The sequence below is a fragment of the Perca fluviatilis genome, chromosome 6, assembly GCF_010015445.1.
Source record: "Perca fluviatilis chromosome 6, GENO_Pfluv_1.0, whole genome shotgun sequence".
Lineage (NCBI taxonomy): Eukaryota > Metazoa > Chordata > Actinopteri > Perciformes > Percidae > Perca > Perca fluviatilis.
In genome coordinates, this window is record NC_053117.1 from 5,814,552 (window position 1) to 5,838,355 (window position 23,804).

At 43.4% G+C, this 23,804-nt stretch overlaps 1 protein-coding gene across 13 annotated transcripts in view; it reads left to right on the plus strand.

Annotated features, from left to right (window-relative positions):
• arvcfb (ARVCF delta catenin family member b) overlaps positions 1–23,804 on the plus strand; it is a 293,798-nt gene that overhangs the window by 146,277 nt on the left and 123,717 nt on the right. For 2 of the 13 annotated variants that reach the window (XM_039802600.1, XM_039802596.1), the window contains exon 1: positions 3,368–3,605. The exons of the other annotated variants lie outside the window; for them this stretch is intronic. Coding sequence is in view for 1 of the 2 variants with exons in the window: in XM_039802596.1 (XP_039658530.1) it covers positions 3,585–3,605 (21 nt within the window). In the remaining variant the exon portion in view is untranslated. Of the gene's footprint in view, positions 1–3,367; positions 3,606–23,804 lie in introns of those variants that run through there. 13 annotated transcript variants of the gene reach the window in all.

Below are 23,804 nucleotides of genomic sequence, written 5' to 3' on the forward strand. Positions count from 1 at the left end.
GTGTTTACTAGGTCTAGAGAGATGTTTCGTCATTTCCGGTTTTCGTTTTTTGGCCGACAATACAGATTAGCGCCACCTGCTGTTATGGAGACGTATTACGTCTCACGCACGCGCAGAACGTACGCTCAAGTCGGCATCACTTCGGTGTGTTCCGAGGCACTTTTTTGAGAGACGGGAGCCGACTGATCAGTCCGACTGGCTTTTCTGCCGACGGTCGGCCGTCGGGTTGGTGGGTCAGAGCCTTTAAGTGACCAGCTATGTACAAGACATATTAAGGTGACCAAAATATTCCAATTAACTTTGATGATGTGAAAACACACAGTGACAGGGTCAAAGTTTAGGAATAAAACACGGACAACACCCAAAACCAATCTGTTTAAATGTACACAGTGCCATGGTAAGCTAAGCTTCTGTCATGATTGACAGGTCAGCATGTAGCCCCTAAAGAATCCCCTGCTTTATTGTCAATTTAAATATAAATGGGACCATAATTTACAAAATGAACATCATGCTGTATTGACGACGACTTGAAAGTAGCGATTGAGACCATAAACTCATTGTGAAAATATTTACTGTGGTAATAAATCAAGTGAGGAGTAAGGTCATTTTCCCATAGACTTCTATACAAACTGACTTCTTTTTGCAGCCAGTGAAGTCGCCCCCTGCTGGAAGTTAGAAAGAATGCAGGTTTAAGGCGCATTGGCTTCACTTTTCAGACCGAGAAGCTTGGTCCATTATTTTCACAGTCTATGGTCCAGACTGATCCCCAGAGGATTAATCCTAATGACTTTGGTGAGCCCATGATTTTCTCTCTTGTACCACGATAAGGTTAACATTGGTGGTTTTGAGTGAAATGTCTCGACTATTAAACAACTTTTAAATGGATTGGCATGATATTTTCTGTGCCCATCATGATGAATTGTGATAACTTTGGTGATCCTTACACTTCCCATCCAGCAGCATCAATACAGTAAGATACAATTTAATTTGTAACTAACTAATGAATGACATTCCCATTATACCAACTAACATATTGGCATTTATTAGGCATAGTGGTGCTTTGAGCCAAAGGCAGTAGAATTATTGTCTTGTTTAAGTCTAGATGCCATGGGTATTTGGCAGATGTTCCTACAAAACAATAATCACAACATAAAACTATAAATTGGACGTAGGCAAAACACACACATGTACAGAGGAAATAAAGACTAATGCTTCTTTTCTAATCTGCTCCCATGAGTATTCTAATGCACTTAATGGATTTTTAAACAGGGTTATAAAACTCACTCAGTGCTTAAATGGCTTAAATGGAATGTGATATTGCAAATCTCATAAGAGAAAGAAATGCGCCACAGTTAAAGTTATAAGACTTTTTTTTGAAACCCCTTTTTGAAACCTAATGTTTGGATGAGTTCTTAATAGTATTGTTGAAAGTAAATAGTAAATGTAGCCTAATGGTGCATGGTGGACCAGGTCTTTTATTAAGAACAAATGGAGCAGTAATGTTCGGGGAGATGAAATACCGGGCTTGTGGAATGCAAAACCTCAGCCATTTCCCCTCCGTTTGGGATTTCCACTTTCTCTGTTTTCTTTTTTTTAAGTCCAGTCATTCTTTCTCCTCTCTTCTGTAAGTCCAGACGTCTCTCCAACTTGTCCTCAGTTAAGCTTCCATCTACGTTAGTAGATTAACATTCCTTGTCGGTCTTGGTCACAGTCATTGATATTTGAATGTGAATTCTTTCACGTACCCCTCCCTTATATCAAGTGCAGTGAGAGGAACGGGACAAAGAGGTGGAGAAAAGGAGCTGTGTGTGCATGGGTGTGTGTAGGGTGTAAAAATGTGCAGAGTATTGGGTGCCTTCGCCTCACTAGGGCCAACTTTTGTTTTGTGTGTGAGCCCCTGTCTCCCCACCTCCTCTTCTTTTTCCTCGTCTCTCTCTGTCTATGCCAACAAGGGGGAGGGGTCGACGGATTGACAGACAGACGCAGCTGGAGTGCATAGAGGGAGCTGGTCCCACCCCACTAAGATGCCAGACATGGAGAGAGAGAGAGAGAGAGCAAGAGAGAGAGAGAGGGAGCTGCTACACTTCCAGCTCCTGCTGCCTGTCTGGGAACCCTCCTTTCTATTAACACACCTCCTCTTTTCCCCCTCTCTCTCAGCCGCTGAGGTTTTTGTTCTCTCTCTGGCTAACTTTTTTTTTGTTGAGTGAGTGTGCGTGCGTGCAAATGCACACAGTTCGGTTCAGCTCCATTCCTTATTTTTGGATTCCTGCTTCCGTTAGGGGGGGGGGATTCATCAGATGCACCGGCTGCCTTTGCCCTCCATCTCTCTCCATTCCATACATTCATACAGCATCTCTGCAAAGGAGAAATCTGGATCTCTTTTCTCAGCTGTGTCAAACCAGCCTGAGATAGCCAGAGTTACACTGGATGTAGGGGGATTTTACTTTCAAAATAAAAACATCATCATTCTGCTTTCATGCCCTACGAAAAGAAGTGCAAGCTTTCTGCTGGAAATGATCCATCATCAGCCATACTGCCATACTGAGTTTGGTCATGTATCCAAACTCCTCTAGTCCATTAGACATTATTGCATTATTTGAATGAAATTAGTTAGTCAAGTATAATGCAAAAAAACATAAATAAATGTCTGTCGTGAAATAGTAATATACACTTTCTACTTTATTATAGGTGTGATAGATGTGTCACCTGTATGCCTCACATATGGCCAACAGAAGGCACATTATATCAGTGTTTTTGGAAAAGGACCTGGGCATATAGTTTCAATAATGAAAGAGCAAATTATGGTTTTATTTATTTTTTTATTCTGGAGTTAACTTTGTTTACGTCTCTTGAGAATTTAGAGAGTGCACCGACCGTTTTGCAAGAAATCCCCTCTCTCTGTGTGGGTTTGACGGTATTAAACAGATATGTTTCATTTATAAGCTGTGCTTTTTTACCTAAAACAAACCCTTTTATGACAGCAGACTTTTGTATGTTTGGTTACATAGGATGTATTAGCTACTATCAACAACAGCTATGATTTGTAAGTAGATTGGTTGCTTTCTTTGCTGTTAGCTTGCAGAATATAGTTGAAGTGATTCGGGATCTGTTCTAAAGACAAATAAGTAACAATAACCCCCATATATTATATTGGTTTCTCTTGTAACAACATAGTCTCAACCTACAATTTGAACCGTAAAAAGATTCTCCGGTTGTTTCAAATGTAACCATTGTTTTATTAATTTTTTTTAGCAGATATGCAATATATCCGTAAAGCTATCTTTTGCGAGCATGTTCAATAGTCGCACTTTTATTGTGAAAGGCACACCGCCACACTTCCTGTATTCCGCTGGCTAACTGTGTCTGGCTCGACGCAGCCGAGTAGAGGATGGCTGCCTGCGTCTGAGCTGCTGCCTCTGCGCTCACAGAGGGGAAAAGTCAACGTAAATAGACAAGGAAAGCGTGAGGAGACGAGAGGAGGAGAGGAGGGAAAGGAGAAGTTTTCCGATACCAGGAAATAGTTGTCGCACGTTTCCCCGGGAGGTTTTTATTTTCTTCGGGAACGAAGGGGGGGATTTTGGACCATGCCTGCTGAAGTGAAACAGGTTAGTGTTGCTGTATCTGCCGGTCTCCTCTGTCTCCTCTGTCTCCTCTATCTCCTCTCATCGTATCTTCAGCCTCTCCGGCTCTTCTTGGCTTTCTCGTCCTCCATACTGATTCCTAATTGTTTGGGTTTTGTTGCGTACCTATCATTTTTAGCCCGGAGCATCACTCCTTTTATGTCTTTTATGTAGCTTTTTTCCACCCAGTTTAATACACGAGAGCATATATCGATGTCCTTCAGGAGGATAGTGCGCGTGCCCGTGAGTGCGCGTTCAATACGCGTGCACAATATGGATGTGTAATCTGTGCGTATGTAAAATACATGCTTGTGGGCTGCTGCGAGACAGTAGGCTAAAGAGGACGATGCACTTCCACCACTTAGTGACCATTTCAAGCTGTAAATAGTCATGACCATGAGATATGTTTAGTTGTGTGTGTGTGTGTGTGTGTGTGTGTGTGTGTGTGTGTGTGTGTGTGGGGGGGGGGGCTGTCTTGCAGTAATGCAGTGCTGTGACTTATGAGTTCCCTGACACATTCATGGGCTCAGACATGCCAGTACCGCCTATAGAAGGACCGGTGTGATCATGGGGACAACCAGTGAAGTATTGAAAGTTTGTCCCTGATTATCGCCTGAGAGCCTCTGAATGAGCCCAGGCCAGGATTGATAGCCTATAGGCTACAGTGCCAAATGTGTGAGAGACATGGCATTAAAGTCTTTTTGTCTTTCATTTGCACAGATTCCACAGGAATGTGCTTTTGTTAGCTCTTGCGAGTGTGTTACTGTGTCTGTGTGAGTGTGTGCGTGTGCATGATGTGCATACATTATTGGAAGTGTTCCCTGCTTTTGAAGCGCATCCACAGGCAGCCTACACCAATCACAACGCTCTTTTCCCCGCCGAGCTTGGCAGCGCTTAGATGCACAAAAAAAAGAAAAGAAAAGGGAAGACCGACATCCAAAAAGAAAGAAAGTGGAGGGGAAAAAAATCTGATTGAATAAGGTCAACTTCTCCTCCGCTGGGCTGAGAGGGGTGGAGTTACCGAACCCCTGTCTAGCAGACAAAAACATTCTGTCAGCCCACCACGCTGCTCTGATAATAATACGTTAACAGTTGCCCCTGTGGATGAGTGCCACCAGAAAACTGCCAAACAGAGAAGCTGTTTTTCTCCCTCACACACTCTCTCTGTTCTTTCCATCCTTTGGTTTTGATAAGTTTGAAGTGCGGGCCGATGGATCAGAAGCAGGGCAAATGTTTTCTGTTGAAATCCTTGTTTGGAATATGTGAATGGGATGAAATGCATGTCAACAACCTGAGTGTATGTCCTTTCCAGATGCATCCCAAAATTAGTAGGGGAGGTGCAGGACGCCCCCCTCCCACCCTGCGTCCGTGACCCCCTTAAGACCGAGATAGTTGGCATACTTAAGAGCAGGCCGGCATCGTGATGTGACCTTTTCAACTCAGCTGGGCATTCCTCAGCCAGGGAGCACCTGCTTGGACAGTGCTGTGTGGAAAAGGGAGTCCAACGTGTGTCCAAGTCACACTTGAGCCATATATGGATCGATTTCAGTGTCCGTGTTGTTGTTGTTTTGGTTGTCATTCATAGTCATCTTCTCGCTTATGCTCAGTGACAATCAAAGAATAATTTGGAACAGGCACTGATAGAGCATTTGACCCTTTTCTACCTGCCACATTTTGCAGTGATGCTCCATACTGTAATCTATACAGAGTACAGTATCTTCGGGGTGTCCAATAACCTAAAATCAGTTTGTATACTTGTTTTTATACTCCCTTCGTATGTGGATGGCAGGGGGAGATGAGAGAGATGCTGATCTGCCTTGACCTCATCCTAATGCTGCAGCAGAGCTTACGGTAAATGAGTTTTAGCCAACTGAACGATTACTGCATAGCCCTCAATTAGTGGGGGAGCCTGCACCAGACCACGTCTGAGTTAAATATAAACTGTCCTTTATTTCAGAACACCAGCAGGGTAGCGCCTAAATCCTCCGAATGTAGTTGCAGAGGCCGTAGCATCTTCTGCTCATGAAAAATAGAAGAACAGATTTGTCGTGAATGAAAAAGGAAAACATTATGAATAATCCAGCAGTCATCATCTTGCCAGGGTCTATCAAAAATCTTTACTTTTCCTTTGCAAGCTAGAAGGACCCGTCTGAATAACAGAATAATTCATCAGTGATTCAGCCAAAGACTGAAGGAAGTCTTGTCTTCAGACTGCGGGCTACTGCCAGATTCCTGACAGCTAGCAGGGGCTTTCAGCTGCAGCAATTGAGCTCCCCCCCCCCCCCTCCCCCGTTGATGCTGTTTAATTTCTTACCGAAATAAAACATCCGTCAAACTTTCTCTCCATCTTTTTTTCTTTCTGCGGAGGTGTTTTTGTATGACAGCTTGACGGTCCTTGCATATTCCGTTCCATTCCTTTCCTCAGGCTCCTCTTTTGTGACTGCAGTACATTTGTATATTTGAAGACATGTAGAGCGTGAGGAGTGCCGTTGTTTGGGGGAGTGGAGGTCATACAAGAATAATGCCAATGACCGGAAACTTAGCTGGCGGTCAATAGCTGTGGAGACTGCAAGGGGCATTTGCTAGGGGGTTGGGTGCAGGATAGGAGAAGGGGGGTGGGTCATGAGTGCGGTTGTGTTTTGGAGGCGAGAGGGTCTTGGAAGAGGCATGATCATATGGTGGTAGGTGCCTGGTGACTGGTGATACCAGATGGCCTTCCCACCACACAGCCTGGCCATACTCCCCGTGTTTCCCATACCGTTCCCATGGCTTCCCTGATCATATGACCCATGACACAACATGGCTTGACATGTTAGCTACCCGAAAGCCGCCTGCCTGCCGTCCTGTCAATGGGTGCCTGCTTTTGGTTTTAAGTAACCCGAACTGTATTTACATGTGAACAGCTGAGACCATATATGTACCTCCATATGATAACCACCCCTCTGCCATCCACATGGCACCCTCATCAGCACGCTACATGTATATGCTCCTTAGTTCAGCATATTAGAAGTCAGTCAAATCATTTGCAAATACCTCTCTTGTGATTTGTTCAACTGCCTTGAAGTTCCAAACAGATGTATTTAAAGCTATATCATGCATGGTGCGTCTAGAAATCTAGACCCACCCTATAGCGGCAGCAAATGTAATTTGCAGCCACGGTCAGTCTAGCAACTATCCATTGGCTTGCGAGCTGGAAAAACCAAACTCTGGCCGGGCCAATCACATCGTGTATAGAGTAGGTGGGCGGGCTTATGGCTGCTGCTGCTGGCGAACAGCGGTCTTTGGAATTGGCTTTGGCAGCGACTCAGGAAGACTTGGAGTTCAGCTTTTCTTTGAGAAAAGAACAAAGAACGGCACTAAAGTCATTCTTAAAAAAGGAAGATGTGTTCGGAGTTTTGCCGACCGGATACGGCAAAAGTTGAATCTATCAACTAGCTCCGCTACCTTCTTCGTTGCTCTGCCTGGTTGTAGCGCTATCCTGTTGCGTGCAGAGGGAATTTGAAAGACAACAGTTTATCCCGCCCCTCGGATTGAGCCCTGTCAATGGAGAGTTCCCAGACCCAACATCTGGATGGGGGTCTGGCTTGTCAGGCTAGCATGGTATTATGTAATTCTCAATATCAAGTTTTTCATTACCTCATTGTGCTTAATGATTTTGAAAAAAAAAAATGTTCTTATCTGTTTGCGACAATCTCCTATCATCAAATGGCATATTAAGCAAAAGTGCCAAACATATTCTGTCCCCACCTTCTAAAATGTAAGGATTTGCTGCATTTCTCTGGTTTTTATGTATTGAAAATCTAATTATTTTTTAGACATTTTTTAGACGTACCAATTAACTATTTAGGGTCGCAACTAATGATTATTTTTACGACCAATCTGCAGATTATTTTCTTGATTAATTCATATAGTGTTTAGAAAACAGTAAAAAATGCTCCTCACAATTTCCCGGTATCCAAATTGAAACATTTACATATACTGCTTGTTTTGTCCGAGCAGCTGTCTTAAACCCAGAGGTATTCTGTCAACAATCATAGGGGATGAAGAAAACCAGCAAATATTCCCATTTGAGAAGTGTGAACGAGTGAATTTTTGGATGAATTCACTAATTAATAATAACTAATTTATCTCTAAACCAGTTAATTAAAAAAAAAGGTAATTGAAAATAATTAGTGCAACCGTATTTTATATAGCATATTGTGATAGTCATACACAGTACTATGCTAAAATGTATGCTACAATTATGATAATTATATTATAGACAGTTTGGTTTACTTTATCTGCAGTCTTCGGATGCAACACTATACCAGACATCTGCTCCACCAAGAAATATGTGAAACATTTGACCCCAGCAAGTATTACACTTCACTATAAATGGTACACTGTACGTTCTTGCTCTGTATCATATGAACACACCCTCAGGTTTGTGGTGTTTACTCTGGTTGTGTTCTGTGGACCGTTTTGGGGTCTATGCCACTCAAGCCTTGGCACTGCAGACCCCCATTTGGCTGGCTGACAGTGTGACCGATGCAGGCCCGTGCACTCGCTCACTCATTGTCCGACCACTGGCGAGGACCATAATGCTCTTTCAGCTTTCATCATCACGCTGATGGAATTAAAAAAAGGTGAGTGGCAGTAAATTGGAAGGCTGGAGTGGGGGCGACGAGGCATGCTGGAGATGGATGCTTTAATACTGCCATGTTTGGAAACGGCTCTGGGGAGAAGAAGCAGCGCATTAATGAGATGGCAGCTTATTATCTTGCTAGAGCTGCTGGTTTTTGTTTTTTGTTTACCTATTCAGCTCCACAGCGTGCCCGTTATCAAAAATGCGTGCAGGGTTCATACAGTAGGAATCCTGTATGCATGCATGATATATTTCATGCCCAACCATGAAAACATTCTATTGTTTCCCTGGGTTACATTTTGTATAGTAACGTCCAATCACTTGTTAATGACTACTTGGCTGATTGAGAGTGTTTTGTGCTTTTCCTGCTGCCAAATACATTAAATCCACCAGGGGTGAGGCGTAGACACACTGTCAGCCCACTCTTTCTTCCACACACACACAGACAGACAAGAGACACAGACACACACAGGATGCTACAGAGGAACATCAATTGGATCCCTGGCTTATTTACTCATTGTTTGTCTGCAGGCCACGGGCCGGGTAGGGAGTGGGATTCATGGTTTCCCTGGCTGTGTCCAATAAACACCTCTCTATCTGTGCTGCTGGAAGCCGGCAACAAGAGCCATGTTTTCGATCGGGCAGATAACAAAGCCACTTGCCTCAGCGGAAGCAGAAGAGGCTCAGTCACACAGACTGACCGGGAAGCCGGAGAAGTAGAACTAGTTACACTTTAAATGAAGCTATGCTCGCGGCCACATCAGGGCTCTTAATTGTTGTAGTGACAACATTTACGCGATAATCTCATATCCTTATAATGGTGTGATTACATAATGGCAACAGTTTGGTTATTACGCAACATGATGCTCTAATTTAAGAGATAAAAAACACCACTCTCCTGTTAGGATGAAACCAGGATCAGTCAGGTCTGATTATCTTGGATGCTGTCAAAAGATGCCTGTGGTGCTACTCATAGTGAAAATAGTGAGTTATTGAACACATTAAAAGCAGTTTGATACAGGAGCTGACTCAGGGTCACCAAAGAAGAAAAGGACTTTTCTTCCAAATGACCCAGTGTGCTGTGACGTTAACCTATGTTTGTATACCTGCATGTGTATGATATTACACACACACACACACACACACACACACACACACACACACACACACACACACACACACACACACACACACACACACACACACAGAGGATAAGTTGTCCGGTGCATATACTTGTGTGTGTGTGTGTGTGTGTGTGTGTGTGTGTGTGTTTGCATGTGTCATTACTGTAATTGGCTTTCCTGCAGGGACCGTGGTTAAAAGCTGCAGATGTGACAGTTCTTTGGGCAGCACCATGGACCACTAAGGATCCCGGTGTGATTGATGACACCACGGGCTGCAAATTCAAAATTTTCCAGCATCTGTCCCACAGAAAAACTGCCGGTAAAATGAATAGAGGTGCTGTGGCTGAATTTGATGCCCAGACTGGCCCGTAACTGTCACAGTACTATATTGATGGTAAAGATTTAATTGTCCTTCAGGTTTGAACTGCAGGAACATAAACAGTACTCAAGATATGATTAATGGATAGGTTAAAGTGATAGGTGCCATTTGTCTTGAATGGAACATAAAGAGTCCAGGAAGAGTGTTCAGGGGAAGTTCTTTCCTTTTATTCCTTCCTCCCTTTTCCCTCTCATCCTGCGCTCCATGCCGGAAACACTGCTGCCACCCAGACCTTCAGTCGGAGAGGGGTCTGGTTCTGGGGCCTTTTTAAAAGAACTGGAACTTCTTTAACGGTTATGTATAGTTCTTATAGGCTCCACCCCCTCTGTCCTGCAGCTGGGGACCTCTTAGAGGGGCCCTGAGGGGGAAGGTCAAAGTCCTCATAAAGCTTCCCTCGACCAGAAACACCAGAACAAACGCCTTCCTACTTCTCCCTTTCTCTTTTTAACCCCCTCTGGTAGCATCCAGAATGTATTAGGCAGTACACGCCGTGCAGCCGCGGGGGCTCCTCTTGCGTGTTTAGTCTGGAACTTTCTTTTGAGGGATTAGCCCACTTCCTGCCTCTGGGCCGGCCACTAGAAGCAGTCGGGATGCCGCTGAGAGCATCGATCCTCCATCATCAACCCATCTGTCTCATGCTGCCTTTTGGGATTAATGATTCCCTCTGACAGCTCTTTAGTAGGGCTCTATCAGTGCCGGCTGACCATTCAGATTACGCTGACATGTGGCGGTGCGAGGAGCTCGCATTAGGCATCCCCGGTTTTAGTTTAACTGCTGTACGGAGTCATCACAGTCTTTGGGTATTTTTGATGGAAGCTACCAGCTGCTATATGTGCCACTGACTTCAACTTTTATCAAACATTTTTATTGTTCAGCACACAAATTCTGTCACAAACTTGCAGAGATGTATGAAGTGCGGTGTATATTGATAAATATGAAGTCTATGTAAATTCACCACACTCAGTTTTTATTTGATCACATAAGATAACAATAATCAGCAGTTGTAGTCAAATAGGTGAGAAACTCATAATTGCAATGCCGACATATTGAGATATATATATATATATATATATATATATATATATATATATATATATATATAAAATTCAGATGTATTATCTTTTTTTTACTTGTGACTCTGTTGACTGGCGTATCTGTGATTGTTTTTTTTTAGCCAAAGGCTCACATTGTCCCATTGTATCTTAAAAACCAGTATGTATCTAACCGTCGTAGATGCTTTGCTTACTTAGAGCTCAGTCACAAAGCCTGTAGGGAGTTTGAAGTGAGGACTGGCTGTTGGTGACCCGCTGGCGGTTGAAGTGCACTGATGAGGTCCGGCACTTCATTAGAATGCTGCCCTGAACCACGCAACATACAATAGTGACTGTTCCTGCTGATGGCTTGGATCCAGGGAGAAAAAATAAAAGAGAATGATAGAGAGGGAAAGAGTGTGAGGGAAAGTCCAAACCACTGTAAGCTGACCGGCCTCGGGGCCACAACGGCCCCTGCTACACGCAGCCTCTGCTGTAGCAGCCACAGCTCCGGTCCCAACACTGCCTGCACACAAACACACACATTATGCTAACCAGTGGCAAGAGTTCAGCCAAACCAGGCACAGAACCTCCCTAAAATGGGAAAGATAAACGATTTCCTGGCATTCTCAATGCCGCCGACTCTCCACGCAGACAACAAGTTTGTACAGTTCAATGGCTTCTACAATAGAGGCATCCAGACACAGGGCTGGCTGTCATATGCCATTACATGTGATGGCACAGCATTGTTACTCATCTTCTCTTGATATGTGCTCAGCCTTTTCCCAGAGGAGCCACCGGTGAACAATGGAGGGATGCGCCTCCTCGCACATTCCACAAGGCTCTATTGAGCGGTCTAATGAACCTCTACCGCATGCGTGGCCTGCGCTGGCTGCCGGGCCTCCACGAAAATACCACCTCGCCCCATCACACCCCCTCATATTTAATTTTGTTTGGAATGTGTAATAGGCTGTGAAGTGGAGCGTGGTGCAGCGTTGATGTGTGCCAACCAGGTCTGCGGATATGAAGGGACAGGTGCCAGCCATCCGCGGAAGGTGCTGTACTTAACACTCTGCGCTGGGTTGGAGAGTGTACAGTCCTGGCCCTGTGGTGTAGGCTTTTAGAGCTGCCAGTATCCTGTTGCTCCAGTCAAGCAAGCTTTTAGTTTAGTAATAGGACAAATCGTAGCTGGGTGTTCTTTTTCTGAAGAGGGGGCAGCTGAAAGTTGGAGAGAAAAGGTTGTGTCGGGATTTAATCGCAGGCCAGTAGAGCCTCAGTAGACGTGAAACACAGCACGAGTTGCTGTAACTCAATCCTGCATGATTAGAGGGAAATCATACCCGGGGAGACATACAATGAAAGCGAAACAAAATAAACCTGTTTTCTGAACAGTGGTCCCCATTTTTTTTATGCAGCCATTACACTCTGCTATCAGAATTAATTTGTAAACGATGTTTTGATGTGATCTTGTACATCAAGCAGCTTAAGTGACATGTTTGCTTTATTAGATAATGAAATACTGGGAGAGTGTCAGTGTCTGAGAGAAGGGACTGTCAGGACCTATTGACGCAGGTACATTAGTCATACATCAGTCCACTAGAACACGCCGTTTTCCATTATTTGTGCTTTTAAGTCTCGAAAAGGCAGACAGTGACATAAATAGCTCCAACCTCTGTCTGTCTGCCGGTGTTTACTTGTTTTATCTGTGCTTGTAGACTTTATGGAAGAAAGAAATACAGCTCTGAAGATTAATATTGCAAGTACATTACCTCTAAAATATACCCAGTGATGTTCTATTTTCCTAACTGGACCTTTGGCTGCCATCACCATTAAACCTCCCATGGGTATTTATTTCCCCATGGCTGTTTTAAGTTGCCGTTGGTTACCAAGCTTCTTTGCTGGATCCTTAGAGATTCAAGGAGGGTCTCAATTGAACACTGTGGTTGGTCAGCAGCTGTACTAAGGCATGTTATTTTTTGTGTCTTTTTTACCTCCTCAGATTTAGGACGTGTGGAAAAGAGTGCACTAAACCCCGCAAAGTTCTCAAAAGTTAAGCAAACAAGGCCTGTTGTTGACACAGACCTCCTTGAGTTCCTGAATTCTTTCCATCATATTCTAGAACAGTTAAGAGAGGCTTAATCCAATAAAACCCACTCTTCGCCTGTCTTCGCCTGTTTTGTGCTCTGTCTCTCTTGAATCCGGCTCTGTGTGTGTGTGTGTGTGTGTGTGTGTGTGTGTGTGTGTGTGTGTGTGTGTGTGTGTGTGTGTGTGTGTGTGTGTGTGTGTGTGTGTGTGTGTGTGTGTGTGTGTGTGTGTGTGTGTGTGTGTGTGAGGGGGTAAGTAAGTTCCTGTGAAGGAGTGGCCAGCTGCAGCCTCTGTTGTTCAGGCCACAAGGGAACACAGGGAGTGTTTTTGGGGTCATGGAGCAGCTACATTCCAGACTCGAATGCTCAGATGGGAGCACTCATTCTCAGTCTGCTACAAGCCATAATCCACCTCCACTGTTTTGCCTGTGTCACTTATCCACAGTCGGTCAAGAATAATGTCCCTGAAACACTGGTGCTAATGTAGGCTGCTGGAGTCTGTAACTGGCCAGCAGAACATGTATCAATGCCCCCCTTGTGCAGTGCAGAAGCGTCACTTACCGGTGAGCCAGAAGTCACGGGAGACCAAACTGAGTGCACCCGTTTCTTGATCCTTCATGTTCTCACGCCGCTCATGTTGTGAATTTAACAAGGCCTTGTTAATGGTGATGGAAGTGAAGTGCACTGACTTTTACTGCCTTTTATAATTAGTTGCAGAAATGAACTCAGATGGCACCATCTACGTACAGTCAAGAAAATATGTTACGGGGGAAATGAGAACGTATTGTAAGCTCTGTGGTCCTAAGTGCAAGACACATTAAAGAGCTGCGTGCTTTGACACATTGGACATGGCATATAGACAGATGAAGTAGCCGAGGTATGGTAGCGGTAATGTGCCAATCTGGGAAGCAACTGTGATAAAATCGCTGCTTTTCCTAAGTGTTGAGGCACGACGCTTGCAAATAGGACAGTATCCTGACACGTGTGTGTAAGCACATTGTACACTCTACAAACTGCCCACGCCCCATTTCAGTAGTCAGGTGTCAACAGGTAAAGGCCCCTGCCTTTGCTGGCTGACAACACAACTAACCCTGAGACCTAGAGTACACAAAGCAGAAGGGCCCATGTTATCCATGTTAGCCAAGAGCCCAACAAGGTCTCACAGGTGCCTGGCCACCAGATGATCACCTGATCACCTCACAGATGAGGGCCTTATCCAATTATGTAGCTAATTTAACTGGGAAGCCTTTTATAAATGTGTTCATCAAACGGAAATGCTTGCTGATCCAGTGAATGAAATACATGCCAAATCAATGTACAGCATCACATTGATTTAAAATCCTGTAAATCCAATATTATCGTTGAGCTTCACATTGATTGAACCTGGGATGCCATAGGCACAGTTGGATAATCTCTGTAATATCACAGGTTATTGGCATCCAGCCCAACTACCAACAGGATAACATGATTGTGAATATTGTGTATTATTGCATGAGTTAACCCTACAAGGTCAGCGCTGTCGCCTGCAACAGGAGAAACACGTACTTCATATGTCTGATATAATATCTCCAGATCAATACAGTGTAGAGACTTACTTTTTTGGGGGGTTTAGAAGCAGAGAAATGCGCCATTTCAACGAGTTCCTCTGACAATTGTAGGCCATCCAGAAGCTTTTTTAATCCATCGTGGAATTACAGTGTCTTTGTGACTCCTAATTATGAATAAAAAAAAAAAAATCAACTTGCATATGTTCCTTTTGCTCCATGACCTTTGGACGAATTGTCTCGCCGTGGCTTTAGCTTGTTAGCTGAGAACAAGCCCTTTCTAAAGAGGACTTCAGTGTCTTCGTAGCCCTTCCAGAAGCTTAGTAATCCGGCTGGTGACTTTTCGGAGACGTTGCACAATAATTCCAGAGCGATAAATCCCCGATTGAACGGCTGTTTACTGTATATAGTCATCTTTTAATACGAAAGAGCAATCTACAGCATTGGCATCGTCAACCACTTAGGTTCGAACTTTCTCAGTGCTAGAGTAACGGTTGTAACCTAACCACGGTAAATGTATCAATTTTAGTGTTTCACAAATGGTATAAGCCTGATAAATTGATTAAAAAACATTGTGGGTTTCAGCCCTAAATAATTAATTACTGCCGTATTTATTTGTATGGCTACAGTTTTACAAATGATGAATATGCAAATGTGCATGTTCTGCTAAATTAGCGGTGACAAATTGCCTGCATTCTCCAAAGGGTCCTGAATTATTCCAACCAGTCTTACTGAAATATGGTCATCGCAGCATGGGCTGAGAGTTGGATACTAAATCTGTGGCACGGCCTTCAAAGGGGAAGCTATTGTATCCCCTGCCACGTTGTGGTGTGAAAATCACAGTGGGCACGTGCACAGACACCGATCTGAAATTACAGGCCTCCATCCACGCTCTGCAATCTGAGGCTTGCAGGCAGCAGGACTGGCATGATGTCCCCAGCCCTCCGACCCTGGAGCGCCCAAGCCACAAGCTGCTGCTGCGCTGTACTGTAGGCTCTGTGGCAAACAAGCCCCCTTCTTCTCTCTCCAACATACACCAACAGACCTAATTAATTTTTCCTCTCTGCCGAACGCTCATGCCCTTTCCTCGCTACTTTGAATATTTTCTCTTCCAGAGTGTTTAGTAGGGGTGTAAGAAAAAACCGATATGCTTGAGTATCGCGATATTTTATTTTGCAATACTGTATCGATTTTCAAAAACGCAATATTGATTTTTTTTATTTTTTATTTTTTTTAGTTTACGTGCAAAAATATTCATGTAAGACAGTGGTTCACGTTTATGTTGTGTTTAAACCCCCTACTGCTAGATGGCTATGCTGAGACGCACCACTAGTGTCCTTGCCTAACGGGGCCTAACAGTACCTAGCAGTGCCTAGCAGTGCCTGACTTTTTGCTAGAAGCTAACAACGTAGCTATGGCTGAACTTTGTTCTACTTTAGCATATCAACATTAGCTCACTAAGAACCTGTGAACCACAATCCCAAACTGGCAGTTTGATTTTCTGTGTACTGAATTGTTTACCTAACGTAAACTTCTTTGACTTTTATGCACATCATTTTTTTTTTTTAAATATTAGTTTTTCTAAAATTATACTTTAAAAAAATCCCAATATATCGCCTTACGCACAGTATCGAAATATATTGCAATATATTGAATCGTGACCCATGTATCGTGATACGTATCGTATCGCCAGATTCTTGCCAATACACAGCCCTGGTGTTTAGTAAGGCTGAGCAATTTTATCGATTCTGCGATATAAATCGATATTTTTTCCCCCAAGAAAGTATCGATTTTTAAGCCGCGAGTATCGATACGTAAGTCCCCTTCAAATCCCCCGTGTTTACCCCCGTTCACGTTGCAGGAAGAGCGATTTGGTCAGCCAGTCTATTCAGTCTATTCACATGCCGGGATTCTGTACAGCGATGCACGAGCTCCACACACACTGCTGAGCCGAGGTGTGTGTGTGTGTGTGTGTGTGTGTGTGTGTGTGTGTGTGTGTGTGTGTGTGTGTGTGTGTGTGTGTGTGTGTGTGTGTGTGTGTGTGTGTGTTAAAGGTTAAAACACGCAGCACATGACTGGGAACGATACAGAGATACCAACGGCCGCTGGGGCAGAAGAACTCACGCTGGTCTCTTTTCTGTAAATAGGCTACAATTAAACCTTCGTGAGTAGAAAGTCAATACTTATCAATGCAATCACCTGTGTAGACCGGCATAAACATGTAGAAAGCAATATTTCAATCTGCTCAGTCCACTCTCCGCGCTGTTTTATGCAAACACAGCTCTACTCTGCAAATAGCAAATTTTGACAAACAAGCTAAAACAAAAGCTGTCATGTTTAGTCTAACTGTTTATCTTAGGTTGCCAGGAATCTGGAAATTTGGACAAATTCTTGTAAACCTCACTGTTGGCTGAACAAACCAAACTCTCCCCTAGAGCGGACAATCTGGAGCTACTTAATATGCACGTGAATGATGCGATCGTTATGTTCGAGTGATGATGATGATGATGCTGGTTGTATTATTTTGCAACAACATCGTTTCATTGCAAATGAGGCATACATGACGAGTGCATAGCCTGCTTATCAGTCCATTCATCATTAAAGCTTTTCCACGTCAACTTTTCACTTCAGCATCTTTGACAGTGACATGTTTACCTGACAACAGCCTTTCTTTCTGCAAGCATTTTCCACCAATCAGGATGCTGCATACTACAATAATGTTTCCATAATCACAGACTTTAACCATCCCTCCTCAGTGAACTGCCTCCTAGTCTGAGATCTTTTTCTAGTTAAAGAGCCAGTTATCATTATGGAGTTTCCATGTTTTTTAGGAGTTTGCTCACACTAATACATGTAAAAAAAAAATAGATTAGTAAAATAGATGTATATGAATAGGTGTATTAGGTATAAATTCATTTTATTTTCTTTATTTGAAAGTCCGGCCGCCAGAGTGCTTAGAACAATTCTGAAAAAAATGTAGTTGATGATCCCTACTGTAAACTCTGTCCAGTCAGAGACATATATTGTGTAATTGATGTTTTCAGTTCAATTAATTAAATCCAAGTAAATGGAACACTCACAAGATGTCACCAAAATCACTCTGTCCCCTTTAAATCTTTCAGAAAATGATGTAAGTGTATCGAATTATATCGAATCGTATTGTTGGCTGAATATCGTGATATATATCGTATTGTGAACTGAAGATCGTGTATCGTATCGTGGAGATTAGTGTATCGCTACAGCCCTAGTGTTTAGGTTCCCAAAACGTGGCTACCAGGTGCCATTGCACTGCACCTGATCTCTGAGGTTTGTTTCAAAATCATACTCTATTAATACTACATACTGCACATTATGTTCGGCTTGCCCTCTTTTGGGTTTGAAGGGTGCATAGGTGTGCAGGTGCTGCAGTGAAAGACATTTCTCTGCCTTTTCACTGCAGAGAACCTCTCCAGGGAGGAGCTGATGCCTGCAAGAAAGTATTTAAAACTAGGTTTCTTTGGTGTTTACTGTACAGCCAGTTACAGTGTCTCTGAGTTTGTGCGCATTGTAGATGCTGAGTAAATGTTACCGATGCTTCTATGTATGAATTCCTGTGTACTGTGCACATTTGGCAGTGAACTTTGCTAGCGGCAGCACTGCAGTATTGTGCAGTGTGGTTCTGAAGTGGGTCATCCTCTCTGTAGCGCTGTAGCTCCTGTTCGCTCTCAGAGGAGCGTGTGAGGGAAAAAAAACCCAAATGTATAGCCAGGAGAAATCTGCCATTCCCAACACTGTGACTGGACACATTTCTGTCCCCTGTGAACCAAGGTGATATAAAATACATCCATACTAGATTAATGCTCTTTTGGTGATTTATTCAGGAAATACTGTAATCCATCTGTCTTTGCCATGCATATTCAAAAGTTGGATGTGTGTAGTTTTCCTCTACTTCTCACTGCTGTCACAGTAGGTCCAATTTTGTTCAAGTGCAGCTTTCTTTTCATTGGAATTAGAATATTGTTTTTGGGTTGCCTATGAGCATGTTTTTATAATGAAGCAATTATAAACGTGCAGCAGAACCACTGTGGTCTATATGGTCTTTTGTTTATATGGATGTTTTTCTCTCTTGAAGTTGCATCTTTTGGCTTGGGGTTTCAGCTTGGCTGCTTTTGAGTGATGAGCATTTGGCTGCTTTTGGATCCTTTAGTCCCTCCCTGGCAGAAAGAGCTGCGTTAATTGTTGCATGCCTCTGGAACGTGCCTCGCTAATGGGGCTGTTGGAGTCCCAATCAGTCAGCGCTGTTGTTTCTCTCTCGAATATCTCGGCTTGAACACGCAGGGCAGCCTTGATCAGGAGGCTGTGGGCCGGCAGGTACGGTATCTCCTTCGCGTCTCTTTCAGGCCGTCTGATGTCAAACTGGGATCCAGCAGAGATGGCGTTTAATGTTGATGTCTGCTGGGGCTGTTTTTGTGTTTGTCGCCTGGCTGGTCTTGTGAAACAACGAGTGTGATGAAATATGACAGCCATGCACTCAGACAGAGACTAATTTCTCAGACTGTGACAACCTAATTCAAGCTGGATGTGCAGAGAATCTGTTTTGATGTTACTTCAGAAAAGCCTCAATTGGGGTGGTGATTCCATTACCGATGCCGGCTGTAAACACTTGATCATAGCTGCTAATCCTCTTCAACATTGTTGAGCACTCACACAGGTAAGAGGTCCTCTACAGATTGCAGTCGGGGTGGGCCTTTTCCTGTAAAACTCCAGAGATTTGCATAATAGGAGCTACTATTATTGCTCATTCCCTGGATTAATTGTGGATTGAATCGAAAATGCCACAATCTTTTCATTGAAAGTGTCCAAGGGCTGAGTCATTGTGTGTTGTCCCACAAGTATTTAGAGGCGATTTTGGGAAACTGGAACAGCAGTGGTCTAATACCCCAAATGAGTCATGATCCATTTGATGGGCACCTACTTTACAGTCCAGGGCCTACTCTTGTAACAGCCAATGAGAGGAGGTTTACCCATTCAGCCCAAACCGAGCATCATTTCTCTCGACTCTGCATGCCTTCTCTTTGCTCCCCCCTGGTGCTTAATCTTTATTTTGGCTTTAGGACAAGTACTGGATCTCCTGGCAAGAAAACCAAACCTCTAATAGGGGGAGATGTGAGCACCTTGTCGCCATATGGGGCTCTGAATTCCACAGAATTGCTCTCTAATCCCCACAACATGTTAAGAATTTGTAGCCCTTGTTTTTCAGGAGAAAATGGCAGTCACGGCTCACCATGTGGGTTCTCTTTTGGCGTGCAGTGTAGAAGTGGCATTTGTTGCACCTCTGTAGCACTTTGACTTTTGAAACATGCACACGCAATCTGCCGAAATGTGCCGTGTTGTATGTTGTGGGACACTCCTCTTTAGGTTTGTAGTTTCAGCTACTCTCAGCCCCATTTCTTCCACTGTATGTAATGCATTTTGTAGCCACTGAATGTTCAGAAAGTGGCACGAGAAAAATGTCAAAGTTAATCCTTTGTTAACAGTTTCCTGCATCTAGCACGGGAGACAGCAGCAGAGTTGGGAGTGCTGGTAGTGTTTCTGATTTGTGGCCTTGGCTGATACGGTGTCTCCTCTGCTGAAGTAAAGTAGTTATGTGCCAGATATCATTGCCCTCTTCCTGTGGTTTGATGCACTGCCGGGCAGCCCATTGTTTCTTCTGAGAGGTCCTTCACTGACTCACTAAATGGCTGCTGGTGATTCAAGTTTGCCTGCTTCCCAGACTGATGTCCTCATCTCTAGTTTGGCTTCTTTCCCCAAGCGGGTGACAGGACATTTGAAGTGGGGTAAAATGGGTCAGAACAATGTATTGCGTTACTCCGTCATTTTCAAGTTCACATCTTTATTGTGCAATGTGATTAGTTTTGAGTCCCAGTGGAATGTTGGATCGCACTTTTATCATTTTTACCTGCACTTTAATGTTTTAATTTGGTTTTTTAAATTGTTTTTAACTGCTCTTTAATGTTTTATGTTATGCACTTTGAATTGCCCTGTTGCTGAAATGTGCTATACAAATAAAGCTGCCTTGCCTTGCCTCTTCCAGCTGATTTCTTATTTAATGTATCATTCTATGTGTCATTTGTTTTATTTTATGTCTTAATGTCATTACAATTTGCCGATACATTAAAACTAGAGTCTGCTAGAGACTAACGAGTTTAGTTTTTGTGGTGATTAAAAATAGGTTCTCTGCAATCTTTTTAGCAGCATACAGTAGCTTTTATAGTTTCATTATCGAGTTGGTGACATATTTGTTGTTTGTGGGGAAAAAAAACATTACGATGTTGCTTTCCCATGATACAGTCCGATAGGACTTCTGTTTGTGGTACGGCGTCGAGTCAACACAGATGACTGCAGTTTATAGGATACAGCGTCACTCTTGCTGAGATGTTGTTCTTCGTGTGGGCATCAAATCTGGAAGAGATATTTGTCAGGGTTGTGTTTTTGAGGCTTTTAGGGTGGGGGTCTGTTGGCTTCTTATTACACGAAACAGTAAGTTATGTGTAAACAGTGAGAGTCATCGTTTTCTTTCCCAGAGGGTGGAGAGTCATTTGTGGTGGTGTTGAATACAGTTTCTCTTTGCATCCTTGAATCATAATCTGGAACAGGCTGTTCCCTGTTTGATACATTCCTCAGGTTTAGCGGAGGTCTTCAGATATCATCCTTCTTCAGTCTTTGTTCACCGCATCACTGGCCCGAAAAAGTTGTTTTTATCATTTTGAGATATTGCCTCGTTCCTTCCTGAGGCCGGTGGACTAATGGGCTTTGGTCTGTGGAATCCACTCCAGTGTTTTCTCCCTCATTGGGCCATTTGCTGAGGCCCCAGTGGGGCAGACAACAATAGGCTTCATATGAAATATGCACCATGACTGGGGCATTCCGGCGAGCAGTCGATCTGTTCACAGCAGTTTAGTGGTTAGATCAAAATCTGCTCAGATTGAAGAGAAAAACACAATTCTTCCAAGGATCATAAAAAAAAAAAAGATTGAGTGTTCATTTTGTTATTGGCTGGTGCCTGTCTGCTATCTGTCTGAATGCTCCTTGGCATGCAATGCTTATGGCCCCTGTCTTGTCTCTCTTTGTCTCAGTCAGAATTTCAGCCTAATGAAATGATGGTGCATCTGGAGTCCTGAGTTAGGTGAAGCAATTGTTACATATCTTATTTATTTGCTGAAATTGCCACGGCAGAGGGAACGAGCCCGCAGCTCTGCCAGTCTTAGTGAGAGGGCGATGCTCCACAGTGCTCAGGTGGTTGCAGCCTGGATAGTGTGCAGATGCTCAGAGTAATTGCAGTGAAATCTGGGGATGTCTCAGTTAGGGGAGTCGGTGTGCGAGTCCCTTTCCAAACTCAGCTGTCAAACACAAACTGGTTTTGATTAAAGAGCCGCCTGCATGGCAGAGCTGATGCAGACCAGAGAAGTCAGGTGTTGAGCCAGGGCACATAAGTGCCGCAGAAACACTGCCTGCCGGCTCTGATGCCAAACCCTCTGACTCATGTGGCTGTGAAGGGTTTAGACAGGAACTGACTTTTAAAGAAATCAGGTCTGTGTAATGTCAGGATATGTACTGGAAGATTTGACTGATTACTCAAGGGTTTTCTTCGCAGCAGGGTAGAAACTATGGGTGCACCAATCTGATATTAACATTGGATATCGGCCCCGATATTGACAAAATAGCTGGATCGGGGATCGAAAAAATGAACAGATCCACGGGTCGATCCTGTCTTAATTTTTTTTATTCACTATTTTGCTTCTACTGCTACATTTTATTTATAAAAATTTTTTGTAAAAAGTTTGATTACATTCTATTTTCGATTTGAATGCACAATTGTTTTTTAAATAACAAATAAATGAGAATTCAATACATTACATCTATGTTATTTTGTCTTAGTTAAGAAAGTAATGTTTAGTTAGGAAAGTCTGGTGCCTTTAGTCTTTTCCACATGGAAGGAGGAAGGAAGGTATAAGGTGGAAGGTATACAGTTTATTATTAATTCAACAACAGTATCAGATCAGTATCGGGACAGAAAAAGTCAGATCAGTGCAAAAAATGCAATTAGACAATTTTTACAGGCCTAGTCACACATTTATGTATAATGAATAATGTTTGGCCTCATATTGAGTCACTACAATGTCACAAACAACCGTGTGTGTGTTGACGTCTGCGCAGTACGGCCGTGTTGTCGTTCAGTAACTATATTCAAGCCTCTACCGGGGCTTCTGGGCTTTAAACCCATGCTGCCTGTTGATGGTTTAGGACACACAACATGAGGTTAATTTCTCCGCAAGCGCTAACTTTATGTAGTCTATGTTAGCATGATCACGCTGCTAACTGCCGTTTGCCACTAGAATGTGATGTGCCGTGCTAGCAAGCTCGAACGGACACTTGTCTGTCAGTAGTGGTGTGTGGAAATGGAAATGCACTGATGAGTACCACATACAAATTTGCCTAACAGAACTTTTACTGGTTTACAGCAGGTTGCGTCATTTCTAAACACACATGAAAATGTCCGTATGTGAGCTATCCTACATTTTCTCTCCCCTGCTGCAGGCACGTCCTCCATCGTTTGTAGGAAAAATGGTCTATTGGCAGTCAACCACGCAGATATTTTAATGAAAGGACTGATTTGTGTCTTTGTAACTTCCCACAAAGCTTTTCATGCACATCATGTATTGATATATGAATGTCACCTCAAGAATACTATATGTCAGTGGGTAGTGTTGTTTCCTAGACGGTTTGCAGGTTGTCACAGACCACCTTTGTGTATGAAGTTCACATTCCTGCTGAGGCATAAAGGAAGAGGACAATGCTAAGGCCACAAAAGCACAGGATGTTAGCGTGTATTGTAGTTAATGCTGTTTCCAGCCCTCCAAGTCAGTTCCTTCGCAGTGCTTTTGTAACCTCTGCAATCCTGTGTGAAAAGCTGACTAGGACTTTTTGAGAAACTTGCATATCTGCCTCTTTTTTAGCAGTGTAAAGCTGACAAAAAGCCCTGTGGTTATACTCCGTTTTCCCGGAGAAAGATTTGCTTTTGATTGTGTGCCTGCTTTTCTTTTGCCAAAGCTTGGCTTCTTACAGCTCTTTCTCAAGGAGGATTATTGGAAAAGGCTGTCACTGTCCAGTAAAATTTTTTATACTCGCAAATAAAAGTACTGTCACGGTTGTGTGTGTGTGTGTGTGTGTGTGTGTGTGTGTGTGTGTGTGTGTCTGTCTATTGGGTACATGGCTGTGTGTGCATGAGAGAAGAGAGCATTGCCCTACTGTTTGGCAGCTGCTGACAGAAATATCTTGTGAGAGAGGACATCAGTGTGTGGGCCAATATATTTAGACTTTGATTAAAAATGTGATATTGGCCAGTCAGCCTTGTCCAC